General features: G+C 39.7%; 2 protein-coding genes across 6 annotated transcripts in view; one reads left to right on the top strand and one right to left on the bottom strand.

Annotated features, from left to right (window-relative positions):
- Girdin (protein girdin) overlaps positions 1–19,374 on the top strand; it is a 348,114-nt gene extending 328,740 nt beyond the window's left edge. The window contains exons 7-35 of one of the 5 annotated variants that reach the window (XM_070113410.1): positions 4,042–4,123; positions 4,439–4,617; positions 4,740–4,866; positions 5,030–5,344; positions 5,469–5,621; positions 5,740–5,874; positions 6,229–6,360; positions 6,812–6,937; positions 7,157–7,477; positions 7,814–7,939; positions 8,083–8,216; positions 8,410–8,509; positions 8,723–8,832; positions 9,113–9,157; positions 9,881–10,022; positions 10,219–10,332; positions 10,570–10,830; positions 10,958–11,131; positions 11,278–11,412; positions 11,559–11,759; positions 11,956–12,101; positions 12,277–12,369; positions 13,848–13,874; positions 15,562–15,634; positions 15,793–16,049; positions 16,381–16,588; positions 16,870–16,923; positions 17,091–17,261; positions 17,501–19,374. In XM_070113410.1, the coding sequence (XP_069969511.1) occupies positions 4,042–4,123; positions 4,439–4,617; positions 4,740–4,866; positions 5,030–5,344; positions 5,469–5,621; positions 5,740–5,874; positions 6,229–6,360; positions 6,812–6,937; positions 7,157–7,477; positions 7,814–7,939; positions 8,083–8,216; positions 8,410–8,509; positions 8,723–8,832; positions 9,113–9,157; positions 9,881–10,022; positions 10,219–10,332; positions 10,570–10,830; positions 10,958–11,131; positions 11,278–11,412; positions 11,559–11,759; positions 11,956–12,101; positions 12,277–12,369; positions 13,848–13,874; positions 15,562–15,634; positions 15,793–16,049; positions 16,381–16,588; positions 16,870–16,923; positions 17,091–17,261; positions 17,501–17,569 (4,210 nt within the window). In that variant the 3' untranslated portion in view covers positions 17,570–19,374. Of the gene's footprint in view, positions 1–4,041; positions 4,124–4,438; positions 4,618–4,739; positions 4,867–5,029; positions 5,345–5,468; positions 5,622–5,739; positions 5,875–6,228; positions 6,361–6,811; positions 6,938–7,156; positions 7,478–7,813; positions 7,940–8,082; positions 8,217–8,409; positions 8,510–8,722; positions 8,833–9,112; positions 9,158–9,880; positions 10,023–10,218; positions 10,333–10,569; positions 10,831–10,957; positions 11,132–11,277; positions 11,413–11,558; positions 11,760–11,955; positions 12,102–12,276; positions 12,370–13,847; positions 13,875–15,561; positions 15,635–15,792; positions 16,050–16,380; positions 16,589–16,869; positions 16,935–17,090; positions 17,262–17,500 lie in introns of all 5 variants that reach the window. The other 4 variants (XM_070113381.1, XM_070113393.1, XM_070113389.1 and 1 more) reach the window with 4 other exon arrangements.
- The window catches only part of LOC113807502 (uncharacterized), a 642,401-nt gene continuing 637,759 nt past the window's right edge, over positions 19,365–24,006 (bottom strand). Inside the window, exons 4-6 of the mRNA XM_070113419.1 lie at positions 21,986–22,159; positions 21,574–21,745; positions 19,365–21,237 (exon numbers count right to left, since the gene is read on the bottom strand). Coding sequence (XP_069969520.1) covers positions 20,772–21,237; positions 21,574–21,745; positions 21,986–22,159 — 812 coding nt within the window. The 3' untranslated portion in view covers positions 19,365–20,771. The remainder of the gene's footprint in view (positions 21,238–21,573; positions 21,746–21,985; positions 22,160–24,006) is intronic.

Raw genomic sequence — 24,006 nt, 5'->3', positions numbered from 1 at the left:
TGTGTGTGGTTTATTGTGTTGTTTTCTTTTGTTGATTTTGTGTTATTTTTTATGGTTGTGGTTTTTGTTCGGGTGTTATCGTCGCGTCTTTGTTAAGTTGATGAAGATCTTTTTGATATGTTTGTTATGTAACTTTTTTCCGGACTGAAAGGAATTTAAATGGGATGAAATAAGGAATGTCGTCATAGATGGGCAGTTACTGTCGATTGAGTCAGAATAAGAAATAGACTTTGTGTTATAGAGAGTTGAAAATCGCAGCGGCAGATTAGCGAACCCGGCTTTGTCAACAAGGCTTTCGCGACCCGGCTTCTTCGTCAAGGCTTTTGCGACCTTTTTCTTCATCATCGCTTTTGCAACAAGGCTTTTTTTTTTTTAGCGATCCGGCTTTTTCGCCCAGGCTGCTGCGACCACCGTTAGGAGTTTCGGTCCGACCCGATGACGGACGAGGTTCAGTGGTCTCGGGGAATGCTTTTGAGGTTGCGCGGGTCGGGGGCGCTTATCGGAGGCGGAGGAGGCGGAGGAAGTGGAGGAGGGCGGGGGAGGTGGAGGGTGGGGGAGCGAGAGGGAGGGAGGTGGAATTGGAGAGAGGTGGAGGTGGGGGTGGATGGAGAGGGAGTGGGGGTGGATGGAGAGGGAGGTGGGGGTGGGGTAGGAGGGAGAGGGAGGGAGAGGTTGTTTGTATTGAGAGTGGGAGTGGAAGAGTGAGGGGAGGTGGAGGAGAGGTTAAGGAGAATGGGGTGGAGGGAGGGAGAGGGAGGAGGAGAAGGACAAGGAGGAGGAGGACTGATGGTGCAAGTGGAGGAGTAAGAGGGAGAGGAAGAATGAAGAAAAGAGGAGGAAAACAAGCACTTTAGACGGAGAAAGGAACATAGAGATGCTAACGAAGGAGATACGAACCACAGAGATAGTGCTTGGAAGAAGCCGGTGTTTTAAGAGATTTTAAGAGGGAATTAAGAGGGGCGAGTGATGGGACGAGACAAGTATTTTAAGAAAGACTTAAGTGGGGAGGGAGTGGAAAAAGGAGACGATCCCCGGCGCCATTAGCAGGAGGAAATGCTGTCGCCGGGTCGCTGCGTTGGCCGCCTGCCTGCCTGCCTGCCCGTCCGCCTTGTTGGCATGCGCAGGGGGGACTAATTCCTTTTTTTTTTTTTTTTTGTCTTTTTTTGTTTTGAACGTCGTTTCTCCTTCTTTCTTTCTTTCTTTTTTCTTTTGAATTTTTAATTTTATTTTTCGTTTTTCTTTTGAACTTATTTTTTCTTATTTCTTTTGAATTTATTTTTTTCTGTTTTGTTTTTTTCTCTGATTCTTTATTTTTTTTCCTTTTTCTTTTTTTTTCTCTTGTTAATGGAGTGTGAGGGGGTTGCCTGATTTGTGGGCGTGGCTCAAATCCGTAGATTGACTTGAGGAAAAGAAAACTGACTTTAAAAAATAAGTAAATAAATGATAAGAAGGAAAATAAGAAAGAAAAAATAAATAATATCCTTTGAAAAGTTACCAGCCCGGAAATCGGCATTTTCGATGTTGTTGCAATCAGGTGAAAAGTCTGTCTCTTATCTGTGTGTGTATGCGATATACTGTAAAATATACGAGGCATGAAAGAGGGCATTATACTAATTAGCGAGGTCTTATCGGGCGATCACTGCGCGCCCTCGTGCATGCGCCGGAGCCATTCCGCCCGCACGCCCCCGGGGCAGGAGCGCACGGGCGGGCTCCCCCTGGGCCTCTTTTTTTCTTCCTGTTTCTTCTCTTCTGCTTTTTCGTCTTCTTCTTCGTTCTCTTTTTTCCTCCTCCTCCTCTTCTCTTTCTCCTCCTCTTCTTCCCCTTCCCTTTCCCCCTCCCCTCCTTCTCTTCCTCCCCCTCCTCCTCCTCCTCCTCCTCCTCCTCCTCTCCCCAAAAACCTCCCCTCCTCTTCCTCCTCCTCCTCCTCTTGCTCCTCTTCCTCCCCTCCTCCCCCTCGTCATGACAGGGAGTGCTGCCTCCTGGCCAGGATTCCCGCGCGAGGATTGTAGATTTCCGATAACCAGATGCCTGAGGTGGCGCCGGAGGGGGGGGAGGGGGGGAGGAGAGAGGGGAAAGAAGGGGAGAGTTGTGTGTGCATGGCGGAGGGTCATGGGATAGTTATTAAGCCTTCCGAGGGGAGGGAGAGGGAGAGAGGGAGGGAGAAGAAAGAACGTGGAGGAGGAGAGGGAACGTGGAGGAAGCGAGAACTAGAAAGAGGCGAAGAGAAAGAGAAAAGAAATTAGATTAAAACATAGAGAGTGAAAGAAAGAGAAAAGAGAGAGAGATAGATAGATAAAGAGAGAGACACCAGAGTGCACACTTAAAAAGGAAGACAAAGAAAGAGAAGGAATATAATCGAGAGAGAAGGAGAAAGAGAGACAGAGAGAGAACAGCAGTTGCCGGCGCGTTGCTCGTCCGGGGATCGACAAGTCCCCACACAAAAAGGGTTTATGGCGAAACTCGGCGACTGCTTTTAGAACTCGCCATTGAAGTCGGGCGGGACTTCATTTTCCTCATTAGGGCGCCTGCAAGAATAGAATAGCTCGCGAGAGGAAGCCGAGATTGGCTCAGGAAAACGGAGGGAGGGAATAAGGGAAGAGAAATCGAAGACTGATAAAAAGAAGAAGAAGAAGAAGAAAATCAGCGCTGGTCGTCGAAAGCATGGTATCTGAAAGCGCGAGCCTTAAGCTTTAAGGCCTTTGGTGTTTACGGTAATTAAGGGGCACAAAATAATGGCTCGTGTTGCGTATGCATGACAGGGACGAGGCTCGGGAATACTAACCAGGTGAAGGCGAACTCCGTACTGTTGCTACCTGTCCGTTCTTTAATTATACCTTGGGAGTGGTTGTTAGGAGCGCCAGATGGGTAATTGCAGATAAGGTAATTTCGGGAGTTATTACTGCCGTACAGGTTGGTTAGGTATTACTAAAGATTAAAGTCAGATTAGTGGGGTTCGGAGAGTGTATTGTTACGTAAACGAGGCTTCTGGACGCGAGTAAAATTGAAAATGAAAGTTGGTTGTATAAGAAAAAAAATGTTTGCGCGCGTCTGTGTGTGTGCGTGTGCGTTTCTTTGTGTGTGTGGATGTTTGCGTATAGTTTGTTCATCGGCGTGACATTCCTAGAATTTGATTTTTGTGTTTTCTTGGATATCAAATGTGTTTTCGGGTTGAAAATACGAGCAATAAGGGTTCGAGATGTCTTTCCCTCTTCCGTGTTTATGTTTAGGACAGGGGCGTCGCATTCAACACCCGGCGAATCCGAGGCGTTTCCGCTTCCCCCGCGGCCATGTTAAGAAGCATCGCGCGCCTTGTCTTGTGCGATTCATTTTTGGGGCGGCTTGCATGGCAATCTGTTATGTGTTGTTTCTCTTCCTTTTTCTTTTCTTCTCATTTTTCGTCTTCTTCCTTTTTTTCCTCCTCTTCTCCTCGTCCTCCTTCCCCTTCCTCCTTCTACTCTGACCGGTTCGTAAATTCGGATGAATAGTTATAAGCCTTTATTGTATGTATAAACAAGGTGCATGGCATTCATACATCTATAGCGGTCGTTACGTTTTTTCTTTTATTTTCCTGCAGGAGATATTCCTCATACACGTACATAAAACTTTCTTCTGGTTTGGGAAAGTCGTGACAATGAGACTGTAAAGAATTTATTGAAAGGGGGTGTGGGGGTGTGCGTGTATTGGCGGCGGGGGGGGGGGGGGAGAAAAGGCGGGAAAGCCAAAATTTTAACGAGGCTTTGCAGCTGTTTGGTGACGTATCGCCTTCTCGCTGTTGTCGTTCTTGCAGCACTTATTTTGAGATACGGTGTCAGTCACCCGCGCCGCGTGTGAAAGCTTCATCATGCTGTTGATGGGAAATTTAATAGAACTGATGAGCGGCTGAACGAATCCCGGGACAGAATATTTATAAACCTTTGTGTTTTAGCTTCTATTCTCGCCGTGGTGTCGGGGATCAATATGATAAATGGATTTTCAGCCATGTCAGCGTTGGGTGTTGAATATTCATGGCCTAACGAGTTTTTTTTTTTTCTTTTTTTGCAGCGAGGAAAAAGCCGAGAGCATCGCAGAGTACAAGGATGAGCTGGAACAGACCAAAGCCATGGTGGCCAAGCTGCGCCAAGAGGTGGGCCTTTTCTTGCCTTTCTTTGGATATTAAAAACGCGAATTCGAGGAAATTCGATTTATTAGGATGGAATGATTTGTAATTTTTGAATCTAGAAAATTTTATGATTAATATTTTTGCTGATTGTTGAATGGTAGTAGTATATTTATATTTAAATATGAAGACGCAAGAGATCTTTGTAATTAATTTTTCCCTTGTGATCACCTATTGTAATTTCCATGTGGTGATTACAGTCCATAATCGTATTAGCATATTCATGCACTGACCTCCCCTTTACACCGACCCACCCATACTGAGCCCTTCCGCCATTTGCAGAACGTGGAGCTCGTGCAGGACGCGCGGGCGGCGAGGGCGTGGCGGGACGAGGCGGACATCCTGCGGGAGCGCGCCAGCCGCGTGGAGGCCCTCGAGCAGGAGGTGGCACGCTACAGGGACAAGATGGCCGACATCGAATTCTATAAGACGCGCGTAGAGGAACTACGTGAGGATAACAGGTACTGGGAACGAGGAGGGATATGCTCATGCTCAAAAAAGGAATAAAATGATGGAATAAAATCGTAAGACGTTTGATTACAAGATTTCAAAATAACCTGATTTTTTTTTCTCTGTTTCTTAGAATTTTAGTCGAGACGAAGGAGATGCTAGAGGAACAACTAGCTTCCTCCAGAAGGAGAGCGGAACAGGTGTTGGACCTCGAGAACAACATCCTTCAGTTGAAGCAGACAGTCAATCAAATCAGCATTGTAAGTTCTCAGATTTCACTCTAGTATTGTTTTTGAAATCCAGTTAAGACAAGTGTTGACATGGCCGGATTAATTATTAAAAATTATGAATACATCTGCTTTCAAAGCATTATTAAAACGAGTAACTGGCATAGAGAAGTAATGCGATCGTGGTATCCCACAGGAGCGCGATGCTGAGCGCGAGAGGCTGCAAGAGGTGATGGAGGAGAACGCGCAGTTGCAGCTGAGCAACAAGAACTCCCTGAGCGAGTCCGCCACGCTGGTCGCCCAGCTGGACCATCTTAAGTCGCGGAGCCCTCTCAATGGCTCGAGCGTGGGCAGTGACCTCATCGGCGATGCCCAGGCGAGAGTACTCAAGCTGCAGCTGGAGAACCAGAGGCTCGAGGCCGAGGTGGAACAGCTCAAGCGCGACTCCCTCCTGGCTTCGGCTGACAAGTTGCTGGAGCTGGAGAAGGAGAACAAGAGACTGTCCATCAAGGTACGTCTTGATTCGAATCCCACGTGAAATGACAAAAGTAAAAGCATGATATATTCAGGAGTAAATGAGTCTTCTTTACTAATGGCATCTGTTCATCACAGTAAAGCAAATCTATCTCTTTCAGGTGACGCAGCTTCAGGAGGTGAGCCAGAAGGAGAGATCCCAAGTGCTGGAAACACAGGAAGAATCAGAGCAACGACATCAAGAGGTACAACGCCTTCACCAGACCCTCAACACTGTCAAGACCAATTCCCAACGCCAGATTGATGAGCTTCAGGCAAGTGAAAAATAGGATAAGGTTGTATAGCTTTGTTGACTTTGTGTTAGAATAATAAGATCAACGCTCTCAGTTTTAATTATTATGCATTGTTAATCCTGTGTTTTATACCCAACAGCAAGAAAATACTCAGCTAGTTGAGTTAATAGAAGGACTCCGAGAGCGGCAAAAGAAGACAACAGACACCAGACTTCTTGATGTAGAGACGGAGAACAAGAAGCTGCAGGACATTAACCTGCAACTACAGAGTCAGGTATATTTTATGGATCATAAGATCCATTTTATTTATTCCTGAATGGTTGTAAGTTTGGCTATAAATCATCATTTGGAGTTCTTGAATCTTCACACTCACATTTCTTAGAATTACTGTAGTTATAATTCTCTTATTTCAAGTTTTTTTTTCAGCTTGTTTATGCATAATTATAATGATCATGAAACAGGCACAATACAGTTGTTGTTTACGGACTTGCTATTGATTTCTTCACTGAACCTCTCTTTCTTTTCCTGTTATTTCAATCGGTCTATTGATTTCTTCACTGAACCTCTCTTTCTTTTCCTGTTATTTCAATCGGTTTCAATGGAATAGTACATGTGAGTTTTATTCCAGGTATCACGCCTTGAGTATGAGAAGCAGCAGCTGAACAGACTGACTGAGAGGCTTCGAGAGAGTGCAGACAAGTTATCTGAAGTTGAGCACCAAAAGAATGAGATTGAACGGGAAAATAGAGATCTGCAGAAGGTATGTGTTTGTACTTTTAAGATTTATATGTATATATGTTTTTTGTCCCTGTATTAGTTTTGAAGATCAATCTCAATACTTTAAGCAGAGTGATGATGTCCAAAAAAGTTACAAGATTAAAACTTACAGATTAGTTATAATTCATAGCAAATCCTTTAACTGTACTTACTACATAGTGATGGTTTACCTTAGCATCTCTAATATAACCTCAGAAATTAGTCCTGCAAGTAGACGTTCAGGAGATAAAGAATTACTATTGTATGTATTTTTATATTCCTCTAGATATATATATTTTTTATAGAAAAAATGGTAGTTTTTAAGGTTATACTTTTGTGTATATTAAATTATCATAGCTCCATATAACAACCTATGAAATGAGTGGTAGTTTTGTTAGTGTTGTACTGTTAAACTGTGCAAGTAGATTCTGTAAAAAGATGGGTGGTATGTACAGGCCATTGCTGCCCTACGTGAGAGCTGTGAGAAGCATGAGACTCTGGAACACGATTATGCCAGCCTGGAAGTGGAGTATAGCAGAGTTTCTAAGACTCTGTCCAACATGCGAGAAACTGTGGCGAAGGTAAGCAGTTACACAAACAAATTTTTATATTTTTCAGTGTGCATGAATTCACCCTTTTTTTAGTTACTTAAAAAAAAAAGAACATTTACTGTGGGAAGAACATTCTTTCCATTGTCTCAGTTATTTCAGTTATGTATAGATATATATCTTTATATCTGTCTAATATAATGAAGTGTTATGCAGATTTATTTCATAAACTGTTCTTCATTGACCTTGCAGCTTGAGAGTGCCCAGAGTGAGAAACTCCAGATGCAAGTGGAGGTGGAACGCCTCAACCGCTCAATGGACAGCCTTAGGTCCTCATCCGTCCGGCTGGCTGACTTAGAATCGGAGAAGGAGACCCAGCTGCAGCAAATCAACCTCCTGCAGCAAGAGTTAACATCCCTGAAGGCTCAGAAGAGCAGGGCAGAGCAGGCAGAATTGGAACTGCTGACAGCCAACAATGAAGTGCAGAAGAAAAACAGGACTCTAGACACTGTTCAGAAGAAGTTGGCAGAGTCGGAGAAGGAGAAGGCTGAGTTAGAGAATGAGAACTCAAAGGTTAGATTTGTAAATACTTCCTCTGTTATACTGTATGAGAAAGTGTTTAAAAAGTACAGATCTAGGCAATGTTTAATTTCTTAGTACACTTGAGAATATTGTGTGGCATTCAGTTCTTTCCTAAGTTCTGGATTCCCTTGTCTAGAAAGTGTATAGAGTGAGAGAAAGGGAATACTGTCTCACTAGTATAATTCCATTTTGTAAGGCTTGGTTTCCAACTACAGCAAATTTTTCAGTAAGATTTAGATAAATGTTATGCTATTGGAGATTTGCCTAAGGTTATGACTGTAATGGTTTATATAAGTTCTTTAACCTTGAGTTAATTTTGCCCTGCAGCTTCAAAGAACAGTTGAGACCCTGAAGCTTTCAACCAAAAAGCTGAATGACATGGAAAGAGATCTCACTGAGCTGGAGAGTACAAATGACCGGCTGGATCGTGAAAATAAATCCCTCCAGAAAGAGGTAAGAATTATTATAACATAGTTGCAATAGTTTTTCAGCCAACCTTTGACACATTGTGTAAGTGGGCAGATTGACTTTATTTATAGCAGAAAAGTGTTTCATGTATTGCAGGTGTTTTAAGTCTATTTTTATGTTTGACAAAGGTTACAAGATTGCGCAATGCTATGGAGGTGAAGGATGGCCTCATTGATGATGCTGCGAGCAAAATATCCACGCAGGAGCGAGACATTAAGAGACTCAATAAAGATGTAGAACAATTTAGAACGAGTGATAACAGGTATTTGTTTAACATAGTTACCTAATGTTATTTCTTTTCTTTTTTTCATAAAAGTATTTGAAAGAATAATGCACTTACTATTGTTAATTCTGAGACTGGTCTGAATATCAAATTTATGATTATATGATAATTAGAATTGGCTGTTATATATTGATGTCTTTTATTACATACTTGTTTGTTTATAAATTTACAGAGTTCGAGAATTGGAGAAGGAAAAGAGAGAGCTTGAGCAGCAAATGATGACAGAACGCAAAACGTTAAGTTGCTTAAGAGAAGACTTGGTTGCAGAAAAGGTAAGTTCCTTTGTGAAATCAACATAGACAATATGCAGTTATCTGGAAACATTTATGAAAATCATTACTATTTTGGGTTATTATTATTGTTACTTTTTTAGGCTAACAAATAAGTACGAGAGATGTTGAAATTAACATTTGATTCTCATGTCATTAATGAATAAAAGATAGTAATCTTAAGAATAACCTTTTGCTGATCTCTGCTCCCAACAGGTCAAGACACAGCAACTCTCCAACCAACTCGATAGCCTAAGATCAGATCTTTCTAAGCTTGGCCTTAATGCAGACAACCTGACTGCTCCAGCATCAGATAATGATGATGAGTAAGTGATTGATGATTGTTTAATATATTTTACTTACAGGGAATAGGAAAAGTTTTTATAGTCCTATAACTTTGTGGAATGTTATGTTAACAGGTGGGAAGGAAAAAGCTGCCGTACATGTTAAGGCACGCTATTAAGATGGAATGCATGTACATTATATCTCATGTACTCTTGATTTTGTGTATATACCTGGCAAAACTATTTATAAATAGAAGAGGAATAAAACTGCTTCCTTCACAAAATTTCCTTTGGTCATACTAAGAACAGCTTATGGTTTCAGCAATCATATATCATGGATATTGCGGAGCACTATAAAGTCAGACAGGTAGAGTTGCAAAGAAAACATGTAAATGTACGTTTGTCAGATATTTATTTGCAGCTTTACCTACCTTTGCGCTGATCACAGGTTTCTCTGGTGATGTAATGCTGCTTAAGCAGTGTTAGCCTAAGGAATATATTCATAGACACATACACAGACATGGGCAAGAAGGGGTATTGTGTTGGCTTGTTGAATATAAAGAGAAGATATTCGTGATTTAAGTGAAGAAGGATATCTTGGAACAAAGGGAATTAATATGGGACCTTTTATTTTGACATGTACAGATGATTTTTTTCTCTCTGATTACCTTTTTCTAGGTAAAATCATTTACATTACATATTGAAAATTGACTAATCATAAACCACTGTAATTTCTCAATTGGGCATATGTTATATAACATATATATCATATATACTTTACATTTCTTACCAGAATTAAGTGGTCCAATCTAAAATATGCTTCTATTTTTCTTGGAAACATTGTGTTAACATCAAAGATTGGTGACTTTGTATGATATTAAAAGGAATGTTTTTTGAATGTAGACTTACTGCTGTGCATGGCAGTGTGGCATTAAATAATATATATATACTGTATATGCTTGTTTCTCTTTTTTTTTTTCTTACTTTTTAAGTAATTGTTAGCTTCATGCTTTTTGATAACTTGGATGTTGCATTGAACATTCTTGAATCACATGCAAATTCCTTACTTAAATCCTGCTCCTCTCTCCAGCCGATACAAGGCCCTAGAGTCAATGCTGGAAGAAACCTTGAAGAGAAGTGTGGAGGTGAGAGAGGAGAAGATCGCCTCCCTCGAGTCACGGCTGAATGAGTCGGTCAGCAGGAATAAGGAACTGCGGAAGCATTTGATGGAGGTAAGATGCATGTCTCCAGGTGTCTTGAGTCTGGTTAGTTCGCTCTGTATACTTTTTATGAGTAATAGAGTAAGAGCCATAATTTCTTTATATTAACATTAATATAAGAAGGATAACTGCTTTACTTGCTGAGCCTGACCTTTGTAGAATTGACAGTGTGCAGATAATAGTTAAACCTTGAATTTTTATTTTACAGGTTAAGAGTGATTTTGAAACCTTGCGCCAACGTCACCAAGAGGAAGGTGTGATTGAGGATGTATCCAAGGAGGTGGCAAAGCTTAGAGAGTCTGTTTACCGCACTAATGAAGAGGTTAGTAGTAATTTAGAGGTCTTTATCTTTGGAATATTTTTCATTTAAAGGAGAAAAGACTCAAAATATGAGAAATATATAGTGCCTCATCTTAAAACATGGTCTTTTTCTAGCATACATATCTGATTATGTTCCATATTGAATTAAGTTTAGGCCTGTTGGATATATTAATAGTATATATGTCTTTCTGTGATAAGTATTTATGGAAAATTTAATCCAAACTTATTTGTCTTGCAGAAAGGCAGCCTGGAAAATGAAATTGCTGAACTCAAATCTCAGGCAGCAAGTTACAGGGAGCAGGTTTGTGCTCTCCAATCTCAGGTGACATCTCTGTCCAACCAAAACACTGTCCTATCCCAGCACAATGCAACACTTCAGGGTGAGAATGCCCGATTGCAGGTGGAGAATACAACCTTGCAGTCACAGTCGGCATCTCTGATTGCTCAGAATTCTGCTCTCCAGACTTCTGCCACTCAGAGTGAGGGTGAAAGGGATAAGGTAGGCTGTTGATATTTTTCTTCTTTGCAATTTATTACAGTAGAAATGTTGTTTGAGTTTCATGAGAAATTATCATTCTTATTTTATTGCACTCCTGGAATTTGCAACTTTTTTCTATTTCATTTAGGTTCGTCGGACTTGTGATGAACGAGGCAGCCGCCTGAACCAGTTGGTGGCAGATCATGAGGCTCTTCAGCGACTCCATCAACAGCTGACCAGAGAATACGACAACCTTGTCAAGGAACACAACAATCTCAAAACAACTCACAAGAATCTGAAGCTAGAACAAAAGGAACTCAAGGTTTGTAATGTTCTGTTATATGTGCACATTTTTGAAGGAGTATACAAAATGTACACATTTATGATTTACTGGTGTTTACAATGACTTTGTATTATTTGATTTACAAAAAAGAAAGAAAATGCAAAATGAGCTGTTATTGTTCTCAGGAAAAGCAAAATGAGATGTCAGCTGGTGAAGAAGACTTGCTGAAGTTGCGCGAAGCCTTGGAAGCGGAGATGAACAAACTCAAGACAGATTCCACTACTCTATCTAATCTCCGTGGAGAGCATTCTAGACTTAAGGTATGTTGTTAAACATATTTTCTGACAGGTATATTTCTTTTACGGCATTTTATATACCATATATTGTAATCACTGTATATATTTGACCATAGTAATCTGCCAGCCAGTTCAAAGGGAGTTAAAGGAGCTGTATCTTCCAATTTTAGGATGACTTCCGAAGTCTTTTCTCTGCCAATGAGAAACTGAGGTCTGAGTACAAGAGTCTTCAGGGTGACTACAAAGCCATCAAGACAGAGAACAACACTGTGAAGCTGCGGTTAACAGAGCTCAATGGTGAGCTTAATGACACACGAGACCAGATGGCTGCACTGGATGTAGAGGTCTCCAAACTCAATAACAAGTGCCAGGTAAGACCCTTTGTTAATGGTAGAGATTCATATCTGTATATATATTTATTTTTTACAGGTGATTTAGGTTACACTGTGTAATAGTCTTTTTCATCCTAAGCTAAGTTTTGTCAGCAAGAATAACTAGAAAAATACGGAAGACCACCTAGTGCATGGTATGGGAATACTAATTTAATTCTTATAATGATCACCATAGGTTCTCCAGACACTGAATGTGACTCTTGAGGAAGACAGGAGATCACTGATGTCACAGGTGTCACTGTTGCTCACACAGTACCATGACCTCCTCACACAAACACTGGAGGACAAGCAGCACTTCCACCAGGAGGAGAAGAATTTCACGTAAGGAACCCATTATGCAAAGTGACTGTGAAAGAGGATTCAATTAAGCAGCAAAAATAAACTGGGAAAATGCAGTTCTAGGATACATTAAGATATGGATAAAATAGGTATTTAAACTCATTTGAAACTGATCCTACAATTTTCAGCTGGCACTAAAACACACATGCAATTTCAGGGACAAGCTGAACAACCTTCGGCGACAGAAGGAAAAACTAGAAGAGAAGATCATGGAGCAGTATCGCCGCATGGATAACTCACCATCCAAGAAGTAAGACTTTGTCCCATTTTGTCTTTTAATTTTGTGTTTATTGGTTACAGTTCACATGGGGATAGGATGTTACTGTCTATTTATATATCGGTGAAGTGAACTTGTTATCTAAACCATATCAGTTATTACATTTGTGAACAAGTACAGTTTAATGCCAAGTAAGTGATTTTGATTCTTTTGTTTTTATTATGAATAACATTTCCCCTTTTTTTTTTACTAACATTTGTTTCTTGGTTCTTTGGGATTGTGGTTCATTGTAAATGTGATTTCTTTGTTTATTGTAAATTCTGCTGTGGTCAGTATACCAAATGTATTGTTCAGTACATAAATATGCCTTTTACTTATATAATTTGGTGTTATTGATTACAATTTTTTAGCTTCACCTATTTGTAATTTTTGTTAACATTTTAACGTGCATTTGCAAGAGAATTAGTTTTGAAGTTAAGTACAAGCACATAATTACAAATATGGCTTTCAATTTATTAGAAGTTCACTCTTTGATGTTAAAGATAATAGAGAGGATGTTAGTTTTGTTAATTTAACAGTTAGTTGATGGCATATTATAGTCCCAGTTTATGGTATATTATAGCCCCATTCATGCTGCAATCAGTATCAACTAATTTTCATGGCATTCACTTGAATAAGGTCATCTATGTAAAAATGAAAAGTCTTCTGGTTGTCATAACCTCGAAATATATGCTGATGCCATCTTTAATTGCCAAATTGCGCATCTTAGCAATAGAAAACTTGAGGAATTTAATAGAGTAATGCATCCCTTTCAAAATGGTACCAGCTCTCTCTTAGAAAATTTTCAATTGTCACATGCTGTTTAGTAAATGTATGGTACATAACATTTCTTTATTGTGACAACATACCTCTTACTTTTGCTTCTGGACATCTGCTTCTTTCAGCTTCCCCAGGTATTTTTGTACAATTCTGTGGTGTTGTGCCTGTGAGATGTCCAATCTTTGGAGGATTATATTTTACATTAGCTTTAAACTTAGAAACTTCTGATTGATGAGTGAGATGATTAATTGCAAACTAATTAGCTAGAGCGATGTTGAAATCCAGGTGTTAAATGATTTTAGTTGCATTTGTGTATCTTATGTATATATATTTTATTATTATTATTCAATTGAATTGTATAACTTGGTGATTGGTTCCTATCTCCTATTTTGTATTTGTTAATGAATAATAATTTTCAGTATTAGACTATGGGCAGTGGTTGTATGTTTGTGATATCAGAAGGCTGGCTTCTCAGGATCCAAAGATTGTTGTTGACAGAAGTAACATGGAAGAAATTGGTGATAGTCTCTTATATGCATGGAAAAATTTATCTTTTTAATGGTTATTTATTAATGTAAAGATATATTAACACTCTTTGATATAAGCCATGATGAATCTTTGGCATGAGAAAACAGTTTTCTGAGTTTGTACATTTTTACCAAGATCTAAGAATGAGTGTTTTCCCATGCTAGGTTATCACCGGGCTGTGTGCCGTACTCGTAAGTAGTATATGGACAATGTTCAGTTGACTGCTGTGTGTTGCAACCCCAACTTTTATTACAGTTGGTTCTTCTTGTGATCACTAATAACAAGAATGTCTTGTATGCAACATCGTAACCTCTATTACTTGTATTTTTATAGTTGTAATTTAACAACTTTGAATGCATTTATTTGCCTGATTTGTTTGTAGAAGAGTATATTCTCAAATAATTCCACTAGATAACATTGTTGCTGAGTGTTGTACAGACGAAGAGCCATGTGTAATTTAGAGATGTAGTTTTGTAACTTTTACATCTTTTCTTATGAATTCTTTCAGATCTTATATTTACCTTGCAACAAATGTTAGTCTTGAAGTTCCCCTGTGTCTTAAGGAAGAATAAGGATTTCATGTGTTTGTTGTAATATTGCTTATTTAAGCCTGTTTTGTAGAAGACATTATCAGGAGGATTAAAGATATTCTCAAATGTGAGACTGCTTTCAATATTTTCTGGTGTATGAAATATATAAAACAGTAAAATTTAATCATTTCTGAGTGGTCATTGTGAATTGCCATTTCAAGATGTGCTCTTTTCTTTATGAATCAAGATTGTTTTGTAAAAAGAAAATGTTATTGTGGTTTCATCAAATACACAGTACACAGAATGTGACAGCAATTTATTAGATAATTTTTGGGGTTCAGAATTCCTGGATAAAGAACTTCATTACTACAAGACCTTTTTTTCTGGAATCAGCATTTTTTCATTTTATTTTTTCTCTTAGTGTTTCAGTCATATTTTTCTTTTTTGCATTCTCTGATGATATCTTTATCTTTTATTATTTCCTTCTGTGTCCTATTCTCCCTTTTTTTTCTAATTTGATGATATTCCCTCTTTTCATCCATCCATTTTCTTAAGTGCCTTTCCACTTCCAACTTCGTTTTGTAATAATGAGGAGTTCCAAAATCTACTATATAACAACAGAAAGACACATTAACAATTTATTGATAACCAAAAGCTTTAGAAGTTGATTTGGACCTACACCTGCATATTTCCCCTTCTTGTACTGTGCACGTCACTCTTTACTTGTAATGTTCACGAGGATGATAGTAACAATAGGTTGTAGATTACACTCCAACACGTCACATTGCAGGACTTGTGGCATGCTGACTGCTCCTTACTTTTTGAGTTGTAACAATTTCTGTTTTTGGAATGATTTTTGTTGTTTGATTTTTACTTTTATGTACATATATATATCCTTATAATGATGTGGTAATGTTAATATGTTGAATGTAAGTGTTAGCTATACTTCTCTGATAACTGGGATGATTTTCTGAAGTAATCAGTTACAAATTATTTGGTGCATTTGTTTCCCTAATGAAGTTTTGATATTTTTTTCTTATTGAATGAGAAAAGATGAGAAGGAAGATATTTACTAAGATTTGTAACTAAAGAACCTTTACCACCCGATGCATTGCATCTAACAAGAGTTGATATTTATTTGTTTTAATCAGTTTGTGGCAAGAAGAAACAGTTGTTTGTAATAATTTTAGATTGGAAATAACAAAATGTGAGATGTTTAAGAATTTATTTTGAAAAACTATTTTTCAAATTTCACATATAAAGTTGATAAATATAAGTAAACCATTTATGGTTTTGTATTTTTGTAGACATGTTTGATGCTAAAGTTTTTAATTTTGTAATTCTGCAGGAAAGGCTTTGGCTCCAATCTTGTGCGACGAGTAAGGAAAGCTGGGACTGAGCTGATCAACAAAGTTCCCAGGGTGAGTTTTGTAATAATTAGATATACACTAATACTCTTAAGGTATTGCATGTTTATTTTTTCGTTGTCAAGTTATGATGAGTTGCTCCTTGTATTGTTTATTTAGGAATTAAAGTTTCTTCTTTTTCATTTAACAATATTTCATGCTACAATCTTCAGAGTGGACGCTCAAGATCCAGAGGACGTGACGAAGGAGGAGAGAGCCCTGATTCTTCATCTCTTGGGTCATCCTCGCATGCCAATGATTCTATGGACTCTGGTTCCGAGACTCGGCGGTCCTCCCCAAATCTCCCACCTTCTCCACCTCATGACAGCGAAGTAGCAGAGCAGAGAATGGGAAGAAATGGACAGACTCCTAATCATTACAGGAAAAGTTTACCGCCTCTGAATGATGTCTTTGCCTCACAGATTCTCAGGTACTTGCATCTTTTTACTTTGAATGCTAAAGGTGTGTCTTATGTAGCCTTGATATTGTGTCAACATCAGTTTAAGAAAGATTTTCATAGTTGCTTTCAGTTGTAATTTGTTGTGTTATATGGAATTTTTATTTAATGGGAAGATAACCAAGTAAATTATATTGTGATAAAGGATGACACCAAGAGAGATGACTGTGTCTTTTATATTCATTCACAATTATAACAAACATAAATGGAGATAGGAAAATGTACCTTGAATAAACTTATTTTTATTTACTTTTTTATATGGAGTTTTGTTGAAAACAGCTGATATATTCAAATCATTCCACAGAGGCTCAGTATCATCAGAGGATGTAGGAAGTTTGCAGTCAGGTGATGCCAGTGACAGCCACCAAGAAGACTCGCTGTCCACTGTTACAGCTGGTAGTGGGACTGCAGAGTTGAGTCGAGCAGGGTCCAGACGTCCAGTATACCTCACTGAGGATTCGGACTCCATACCCACCCGTGATGTAGGACCTGAACCTCTTCAGAACAACCAGGTATGAGTCTTTTCCAAATTCTGGTTGCTCTGACTATTTTCATAAATGTTTAAAGCTTTATATCACAGTCAACAAATTCTTGAGTGCACAACAAAGATTATTGTTTTCTGTTAATGGCATGCTAGTCGAGTAAAAATCTGGATTATGCAAAATGAAGATTACCTTTAGGAGAAGTATGGATGTACATAAAAACTAATTAAAAGTCTAAAACTTTAAAAAGTTTTAGATGATATAATTTTTGTAAAGTAATTTATTTCTAATAGTAAAATCTTAATTTCCAGAATCGAGGCAGAGCTTCAATAAGGAGCAATGCATCTTCTTCAATGAGCCAACAGGTGATGAACAGGTATGGAACATACCTTTACTTGAGAGTATGGTGGAGGTGTTTCTTTTCTCTTCTTTGTTTGCAATACTATCTGTCGGGATTTTGTATATCAGATTTTGCAAAATATTTGTTTGATTTTACATCATAACTAATGTGCAAATGTGGTAAATTATTTAGGAGTTACAGCAATGTACACAGCAGTCTACCCCCATCCACTCCAAGGACCCCAACCCCAGGGGGAGTGCCAAGATCATCAACGCCCAAGACTGGTGTTCGGAGAGAGCGGGCAGTAGACGACGAGCTCCCTACCACTCCCCGTTTACCACCCCGCGCCGATCATTCCTCCAGGTATATAAGGAAGACTGCCATGATAGGGCTAGTTGCTGCTTTTCCCTGATTATTTTGGAACCATGCATTGTTGGAAGTTTTAGAAGTATCATTTATTATTTCACATATGAGGTATTTTTAGTAATCTAGTAATTCTGTTTATTTTATGATTAGTAATCAAGATTATTTACATTTGATTTATAATCTGCTTATTTAAGTCCCTACTGCTCACTTTAGGCTAATGCTAGTTCCCTCTGCAGTGCGCCACAGGTTCCCCCAAGATCCCGTCGTGGGTCCAGCATAGTCCAGCAGGACTCCCTAAGCTCTAGTCACTCAACTCCCCCTGAGATCCCAGACCTTAAGCCCCCCAAGCCACCACCACGTCCACCTCCTTCTGATGATGCACCTCTGAAACAGTCCAAGGATATTGTGGATAACTCTGTGTGGTATGAATATGGATGTGTTTAGTTCACCAGTGAAGTGAGATATGGACTCCTGAAATTAAAAGGCTGGAAGAAAAAAAAAAAAGAAAAAAAATAAGATAATAGGAGATTGCTTCTCATATATGTCTGTTAATCTGTGTATCATAAATACAGCATCCAGTTACTTGTGAAAGTCAGTCATCCAATAAGTAAATAAGGTCTATATATTCCTTATTGTGTACTCTCCTAAACTTCAAAAGTGTACAGAGTCTTTGTGGCTGATGTCCTCTGTATAATAAGTGGAGGAATAGCCTACCTGAACTTCATTATAACTTCTCATCCAAGAAGTTCTGGTGTTCAAATTGCAATACGTACATGGTGCATGACTTGCTGTAGTGACTTCAGTACAGGTGGTTCTGACTGTAGTTAGTGAATACATTTGACATCAGCTGATCTCAACAGTTTGTAATCTGTTAGGTTGATCAGGTATGTGTTATAAGAATTACATTCTCCAGGTTCATATTATTTTGTATACTGCTTTTGTGATTTTGTTGTAAATATTTCAAAGGGCACAACAGTTTATTTGTACATATATTTGTAGCCAACTCTTGTAATAATTTTTGTCATGAATATGTCACCATATTTTGATTTTTCTATATATTAGTAGAGAAATCCAAATGAAGTGTGAACATCTTGTAATTTAAAGCATATCATTTTCATTTCATCTAGGAAAGAGATCTTTTTTATTTACATATTAGATTAATCATCCATATACCCTCGTAAGATAAATCCAAATTTGAGTCATTAAAACAATGATGTCCTGTGGCTTGTTAGTCTGCCCTCAAGACGCTGACTGGATTGTACATCTTCACTCATTTTTCTTTCAAAATGAAAACGGTTTCTGATTTTTAACTGACCATCATATCATTTATATGATATCATGATCTGATAGGTAAAAAATATTTACCATTATTTTAAGGTTAAACTTTTGCTTTCCCTCAATTTTCAAATTAGTGGTTTTGTTTTTAAAATTTTTAACCTTTCTGTCAAAATGTCAATGTATCATAGCTACATTAAGCTCATTCAGTGGGTGAAGTATTCTGATTCAGCTACTCATTGTCTTAAGGTATAGGTGATGTTAGTTCGTTCAGTCAAGGTGTGCATTTGTAGTGTTCCTAATGGCTACAGTTGTAGCCTCCTTGTCAACTTAGAATGTACAGCCATGCTAATTAAATGCTCGTTGTGAAAGAAAGACTTCCTATGCTATTGTCTTCAGTGCAGGTACATTGTTTTACTTCAACTCCAATCTCAAAGAATCGGTTGGCAAATTCAGTGCAGTGTTACTAGCCAGTTCTGCAAGTTTCGTTGGTACTGAAGCTAGTCTCCCATATGTAAAGAGGGATAAGTATTAAATTTACACTTACAATTATCTTCTGAATATAACCAAATTTATTCATGTTACAAAATCAAAAAGTCGAAACTTTAAAATGTAGGATCATGTAACAATCTCTCTCTTCCAGTGTTAAAATTTGTCTAGTGCATTTCTGTACATTTCCAGTGTATTAATGATTTATCACCTCACCATTTATTGTCTGTTTCCTGTGTGAAACATAATATTGTTCAGCTTATGACTGAAGTCGTCTTTTAACTTGACACTTACTGCTTCAAGATTGCAGGACAGCATGAAATGAAAATAAAAATATGAATGTAAAGGTGGTTTTATTTAGTTATACAAAATATATACAGGACCTTTTTTATTACATTATGCCCAGAAATATTATATCATATGCAACAGGGGAAAAATACATTTCAGTTTTTAAGCAGTAGGAAGGGATTCATTAGGACAGTTTTAAAGGGCAATATGATAATCTCTGGTTTAAGGATTGATTTGACATAAGGAACATGGCAATGTTAGGGAAGGAAGAACCTTTCATATATATATAATTATATATTTTTATAAACAAAGTTCTGCAGTTTCATTTCAAAAAATAATACCAACTGACTAAACTTGGATGCTACCCATTTCGACTGGTACATTTCTAAAACTGGGGCTGCTGAACCTTAAGTCTTGTTATGAAAAAGTAATCAATCTTGTTCCACGCTACATCTTCATTTCATAACCAAAGCTTAGGTTCTTTAGTAAATCTCAAAGGAAAAATACTGCCATGTGACTTTTACATTTCAGAAAAAATATGCCAAAATTAAATCTTGTTTTCACAGACACTGTGGATAGATAATTCTGCTACAGCACCTTACAAGACACGCGAGCATCATAGCAGTGAACAGTGAGGCCCAGTGGCCCAGGAATGACGCTAAGGACACTAAACATTTACAATTTCAATATCTACGTATAAGAAATAGATCTATAACACTATCAAGGAAACTTTCATGAACTAGCAGCAACATTCCTGTTTATCTGGATCTCACAAGACACCACTACACCACAGGAAGAACACTGGCAATATAACCTAATCTAAACTGACTATTTTTTGGTCACTTTTACAATCATTGATTATAAAGTATTTATGTGATATATGTATATATAAATGCCAATAGTAATTATTTACATCTCATACATGCATTTTAAATATGTCGGATAAGTTAGACATGACTAAAATAAAGCACTCAAGTCAACTCAAGTACACATGAGGTTGGCTGGTCTTGTGCAAATAAATGTAAAGGCTACAAAAATTAATATGTACACAATATATTTCAACAACCTCTCTGACTATGGCAACAGCACTCATTCTTGATTTCAAAAACTGGTATGATAACAATATAGTTGACTAATTTATATTCATTTCCATGATAAATTCATCTTGGCCATAAGCCAAAGTTACATCAGCTTGCATTCCATTTCATAATGTTCTCACTAAATTGGGTTTAAATGAACAGAATGCTATACACAATATCACCAGTAGCTGACAAAAGAAACAGTGTGCAGTTTATGAAGTTTTGGTTTCAGTTACATGAACAACACATCACTGAAGATCATATAATAAAGGTAGCAATACCAAACGGCCTAATTTAAGCATACTTTTCATAAGCATTGAAGGTCAGAGGAAACCTTATATTTTCACAGCTTCACTTCATCAGAAAGTGAACTAGGTCAAAGGTGGGCTAGGACGGATATTTCAGCATCGGTGGTTTGGTGTTGTGATGGCGCTGTCACATAGTTTGCATTTGAACCAGACACTGTCACAACTACAGCATCGGAACCAATTACTTGTGAAGAGTCTGTGGTCTGTACAATGGTAACGGTGTTGTCATCTCTCCTGCTGTCCTTCTTGGCTGGCGGCAGCACTGAGTCCTCCACCACTGCTACTTTATCTCTGTCCACTATCTGCCCGGCCCGTAGGGAGCCGTCCTGCGAAGGCGGTGCGCCGGTGGAGTATATGGAATCGTGTGAGAGAAACGACAGACACGAAGGATCTCTGGAGTGGGCAGGGGCTACGTTGCCCCCAGGATGAGTAGAAGGAACCGTATCAGGATTGTGGGAAATGGAACCCTCGCGGGACCGGTAACTTGGAGGATGACTGTAGTTACTCTCCCGTCCTAATGTATTCACACCTAATCTGTAATGGAAAAGTTCTTTGTTAAAAAATTTGTTCTTTGTTAACAAATCCTAAAAAAATAAACGTGATATCATTGTATAAATAACTGGATCAAAATGTTTTCTTACAGTATGTTATTTATGAATATAAAAAAAATGAAATAATTTTCAAACTGAATATATAGCTTCATCTGAACACGGAAATATCCATTCAGATAAAATTCGTAAATATTACCATTTGATGAAAAACAAGGTAAGTAGCCCCAATATACCAGTTATTAAAACAAAAACATGTTTCTGCGCGATTACAACGAGCCTTAATGCGCGGGCTACAAACCCACACTTTCAAATAGCTTACCCTCTAAAATTATGGGTCCCAGACCGGTAGGTGGGTGGGGGTGAGGGTGCTTGCGGCGAGGCATTGTGGGCGTGATGTCGGTCCAGGAGCAGCAACCGCAGCCTGTATTCCTGCATGGATGCCTGGTAGCTTGGAGGCGGCGGCCTGTACTGGAACTCGGGGTACATCATTGCTGTAAAATAATGTCGTTACTCAACACTGGATCTGCGCCATATAGGTGGAAAATTAACGCCAACATTAATATGTAAAATTCTGATGTAATGAGTTTGTAATATATGCATTGCTAAAATATCCAAATTTACATGATAAAATCACACACGTTTAAGCTGTGCGCGTGTCCGGAGGATAAATAGACCATCAATCTAACAGAAATGAAAAAAAGTCTTTCAATAAAACAACTTCATAGTCTCACCGGCGTAGGGGTGGTGAGGGCGTCCGAAAGCCGGTGCCATCCGCGCCATGAAGCGACGTGGCTCTCCTCGTGCTGAGTCATGAGGCGCAAGACCCAACATGACCCTACATGGGGCGTCACGAGAGGTCAGATGCCAGGCCACGCCCGACACCGTGATCAGAACGATACCAACACCTGCAACATAAGGACACGGATTAGTTTAAGCAGCTCTTCACTTCATTGTCTTATAAGTATCTATGGCGTCGGGAGCATTCATACAGACACGAACACACACAAACATACATATAGATATACATATACATACATACATAGATTGATAGATAGATGGAAAGATAGACAGACCTACAGGACAGGCAAACAGACAGCTAAAGAGAGAGAGACCGAATATCAGTCTCGTGCATGAAAACCCAATCCATTTTTAATAATCCCCCAGACGTCGCAACGCAAACAGACCCTGCCTTTGATGCTCCACCTGCGATATCCAATCAAAGGCAATCGATTTTTCGCGGCGAGCCCCGAGGACGAGACAACGCATTCCGTCAAGTCGCCCAAAACGCCAATATCCCTTCACCGGCGCAATTAGCATCTCGGCGCGACACCTGCTCGGGCGCTTCCACTCCACTGCTCCGCCTTTTCCACATTCGGGTGGACTGGCGGGCGCTCTTCCACATGCGGGTGGAGTGGCGGGCGCCCCAGGCCTCTACGAGCTGATAATTCCCCGAGAGTGGCAGGGCTCCGCCACAGCCCGGCCGGCGCGCAGCCCCATATGGCGTCCCCAGACACGCGCGTGATCAGGTTTAAATCTCCCAACTTAACCAGCTGTGTCTCCTACCAGCCTCCAGGAAGTCCGGAAACAAAACTGTACGTCACCCGCTGTTTGCTCTTATCTCCCTTTATCTTAGCTGTACCTTTCTTTCTCTTTTATTTCTCCGTCTTTGCCTCTCTCCTTTCTTTCTCTCCTACTCCCTCTCCCCCTCCTTCTACTCCCTCTCCCTCCCCCTCTCTCTCTCCCTTTTACGTAACACTCAAATCTGGCGTCAACCGTCTGCGTCGACCAAGTCTAAAATCGCGCTTCGCCCGCCCGCCCGCCGCCCGCCGCCCACATCCGGCCCTTTCAACCCGACGCGCCGGAAGTACCGATGCTCAGCGCTCCGAGGAAGGAGGAACCGCGCGCATTCGGACCCCCCCCCCTCTTTGGTATATACCTTCCCGCGGAGGAAATCGGGAGGGAGATGCCTCGGTCGTGGCTTCGAGGAGGGGCAGCGGACGGCGCCGCCCCCTCCATGGTTTAGCTGGTGGTTGTGGTTGTTGTGATTGTTGTTACTGTTGTTATTGTGGCTGTGATTGTTGTTATTGTAATTGTTATGATTGTTCTGGTTGTGATTATTGTGACTGTGATTGTTGTGATTGTGGTTGCTGTGGTTGTGACTGTTGTGGTTGTGATTGTGGGAAGAGGAAGAGGTGGTAGCGGGATGGGAAGAGGATAAGGAATCATAATAAAAAAATGGGAGAAAATGATGAAGGGCAAGTCATAATTGAGAGAGAAGATGAAGAGATAGAAGAAAAGGGATAATGAAGTCATAAAATAAAAGAGAAAGAGAGAGAGAGAGAGAGAGAGAGAGAGAGAGAGAGAGAGAGAGAGAGAGAGAGAGAGAGAGAGAGAGAGAGAGAGAGAGAGAGAGAGAGAGAGAGAGAGACAGAGACAGAGACAGAGAGAGAGGAAACAAAACGAAGCAAGAAAGAAACACGACCAAACGCGGAAAGGGAGGAAGGCGCAAGAGGGAGTGATCCAGCAAGCCCGCAGATGAAGCCTAATGGATCACTTCCCGTCCACTGCCGCGTCCATCCACCCTCTCCCTCCTCCCCCTCCCCCGCCCCCACCTTTCAACTACTACTAAGTTCTTCGCAGGATTAAATTCCCTCCCCCACTCCCACCACCCACCCCCACCCCTCACATGCTCGCCTCACGTTGCTCTATGTACCCCTCCTCCCCTCCCCTCCCCTCCCTCCCTCCCTCCCCT

The sequence above is a fragment of the Penaeus vannamei genome, chromosome 3 (assembly GCF_042767895.1).
Source record: "Penaeus vannamei isolate JL-2024 chromosome 3, ASM4276789v1, whole genome shotgun sequence".
NCBI classification, from domain to species: Eukaryota; Metazoa; Arthropoda; class Malacostraca; order Decapoda; family Penaeidae; genus Penaeus; species Penaeus vannamei.
Note: the sequence above shows the minus strand (reverse complement) of the source record. Positions and strands in the feature narration are given on the sequence as shown.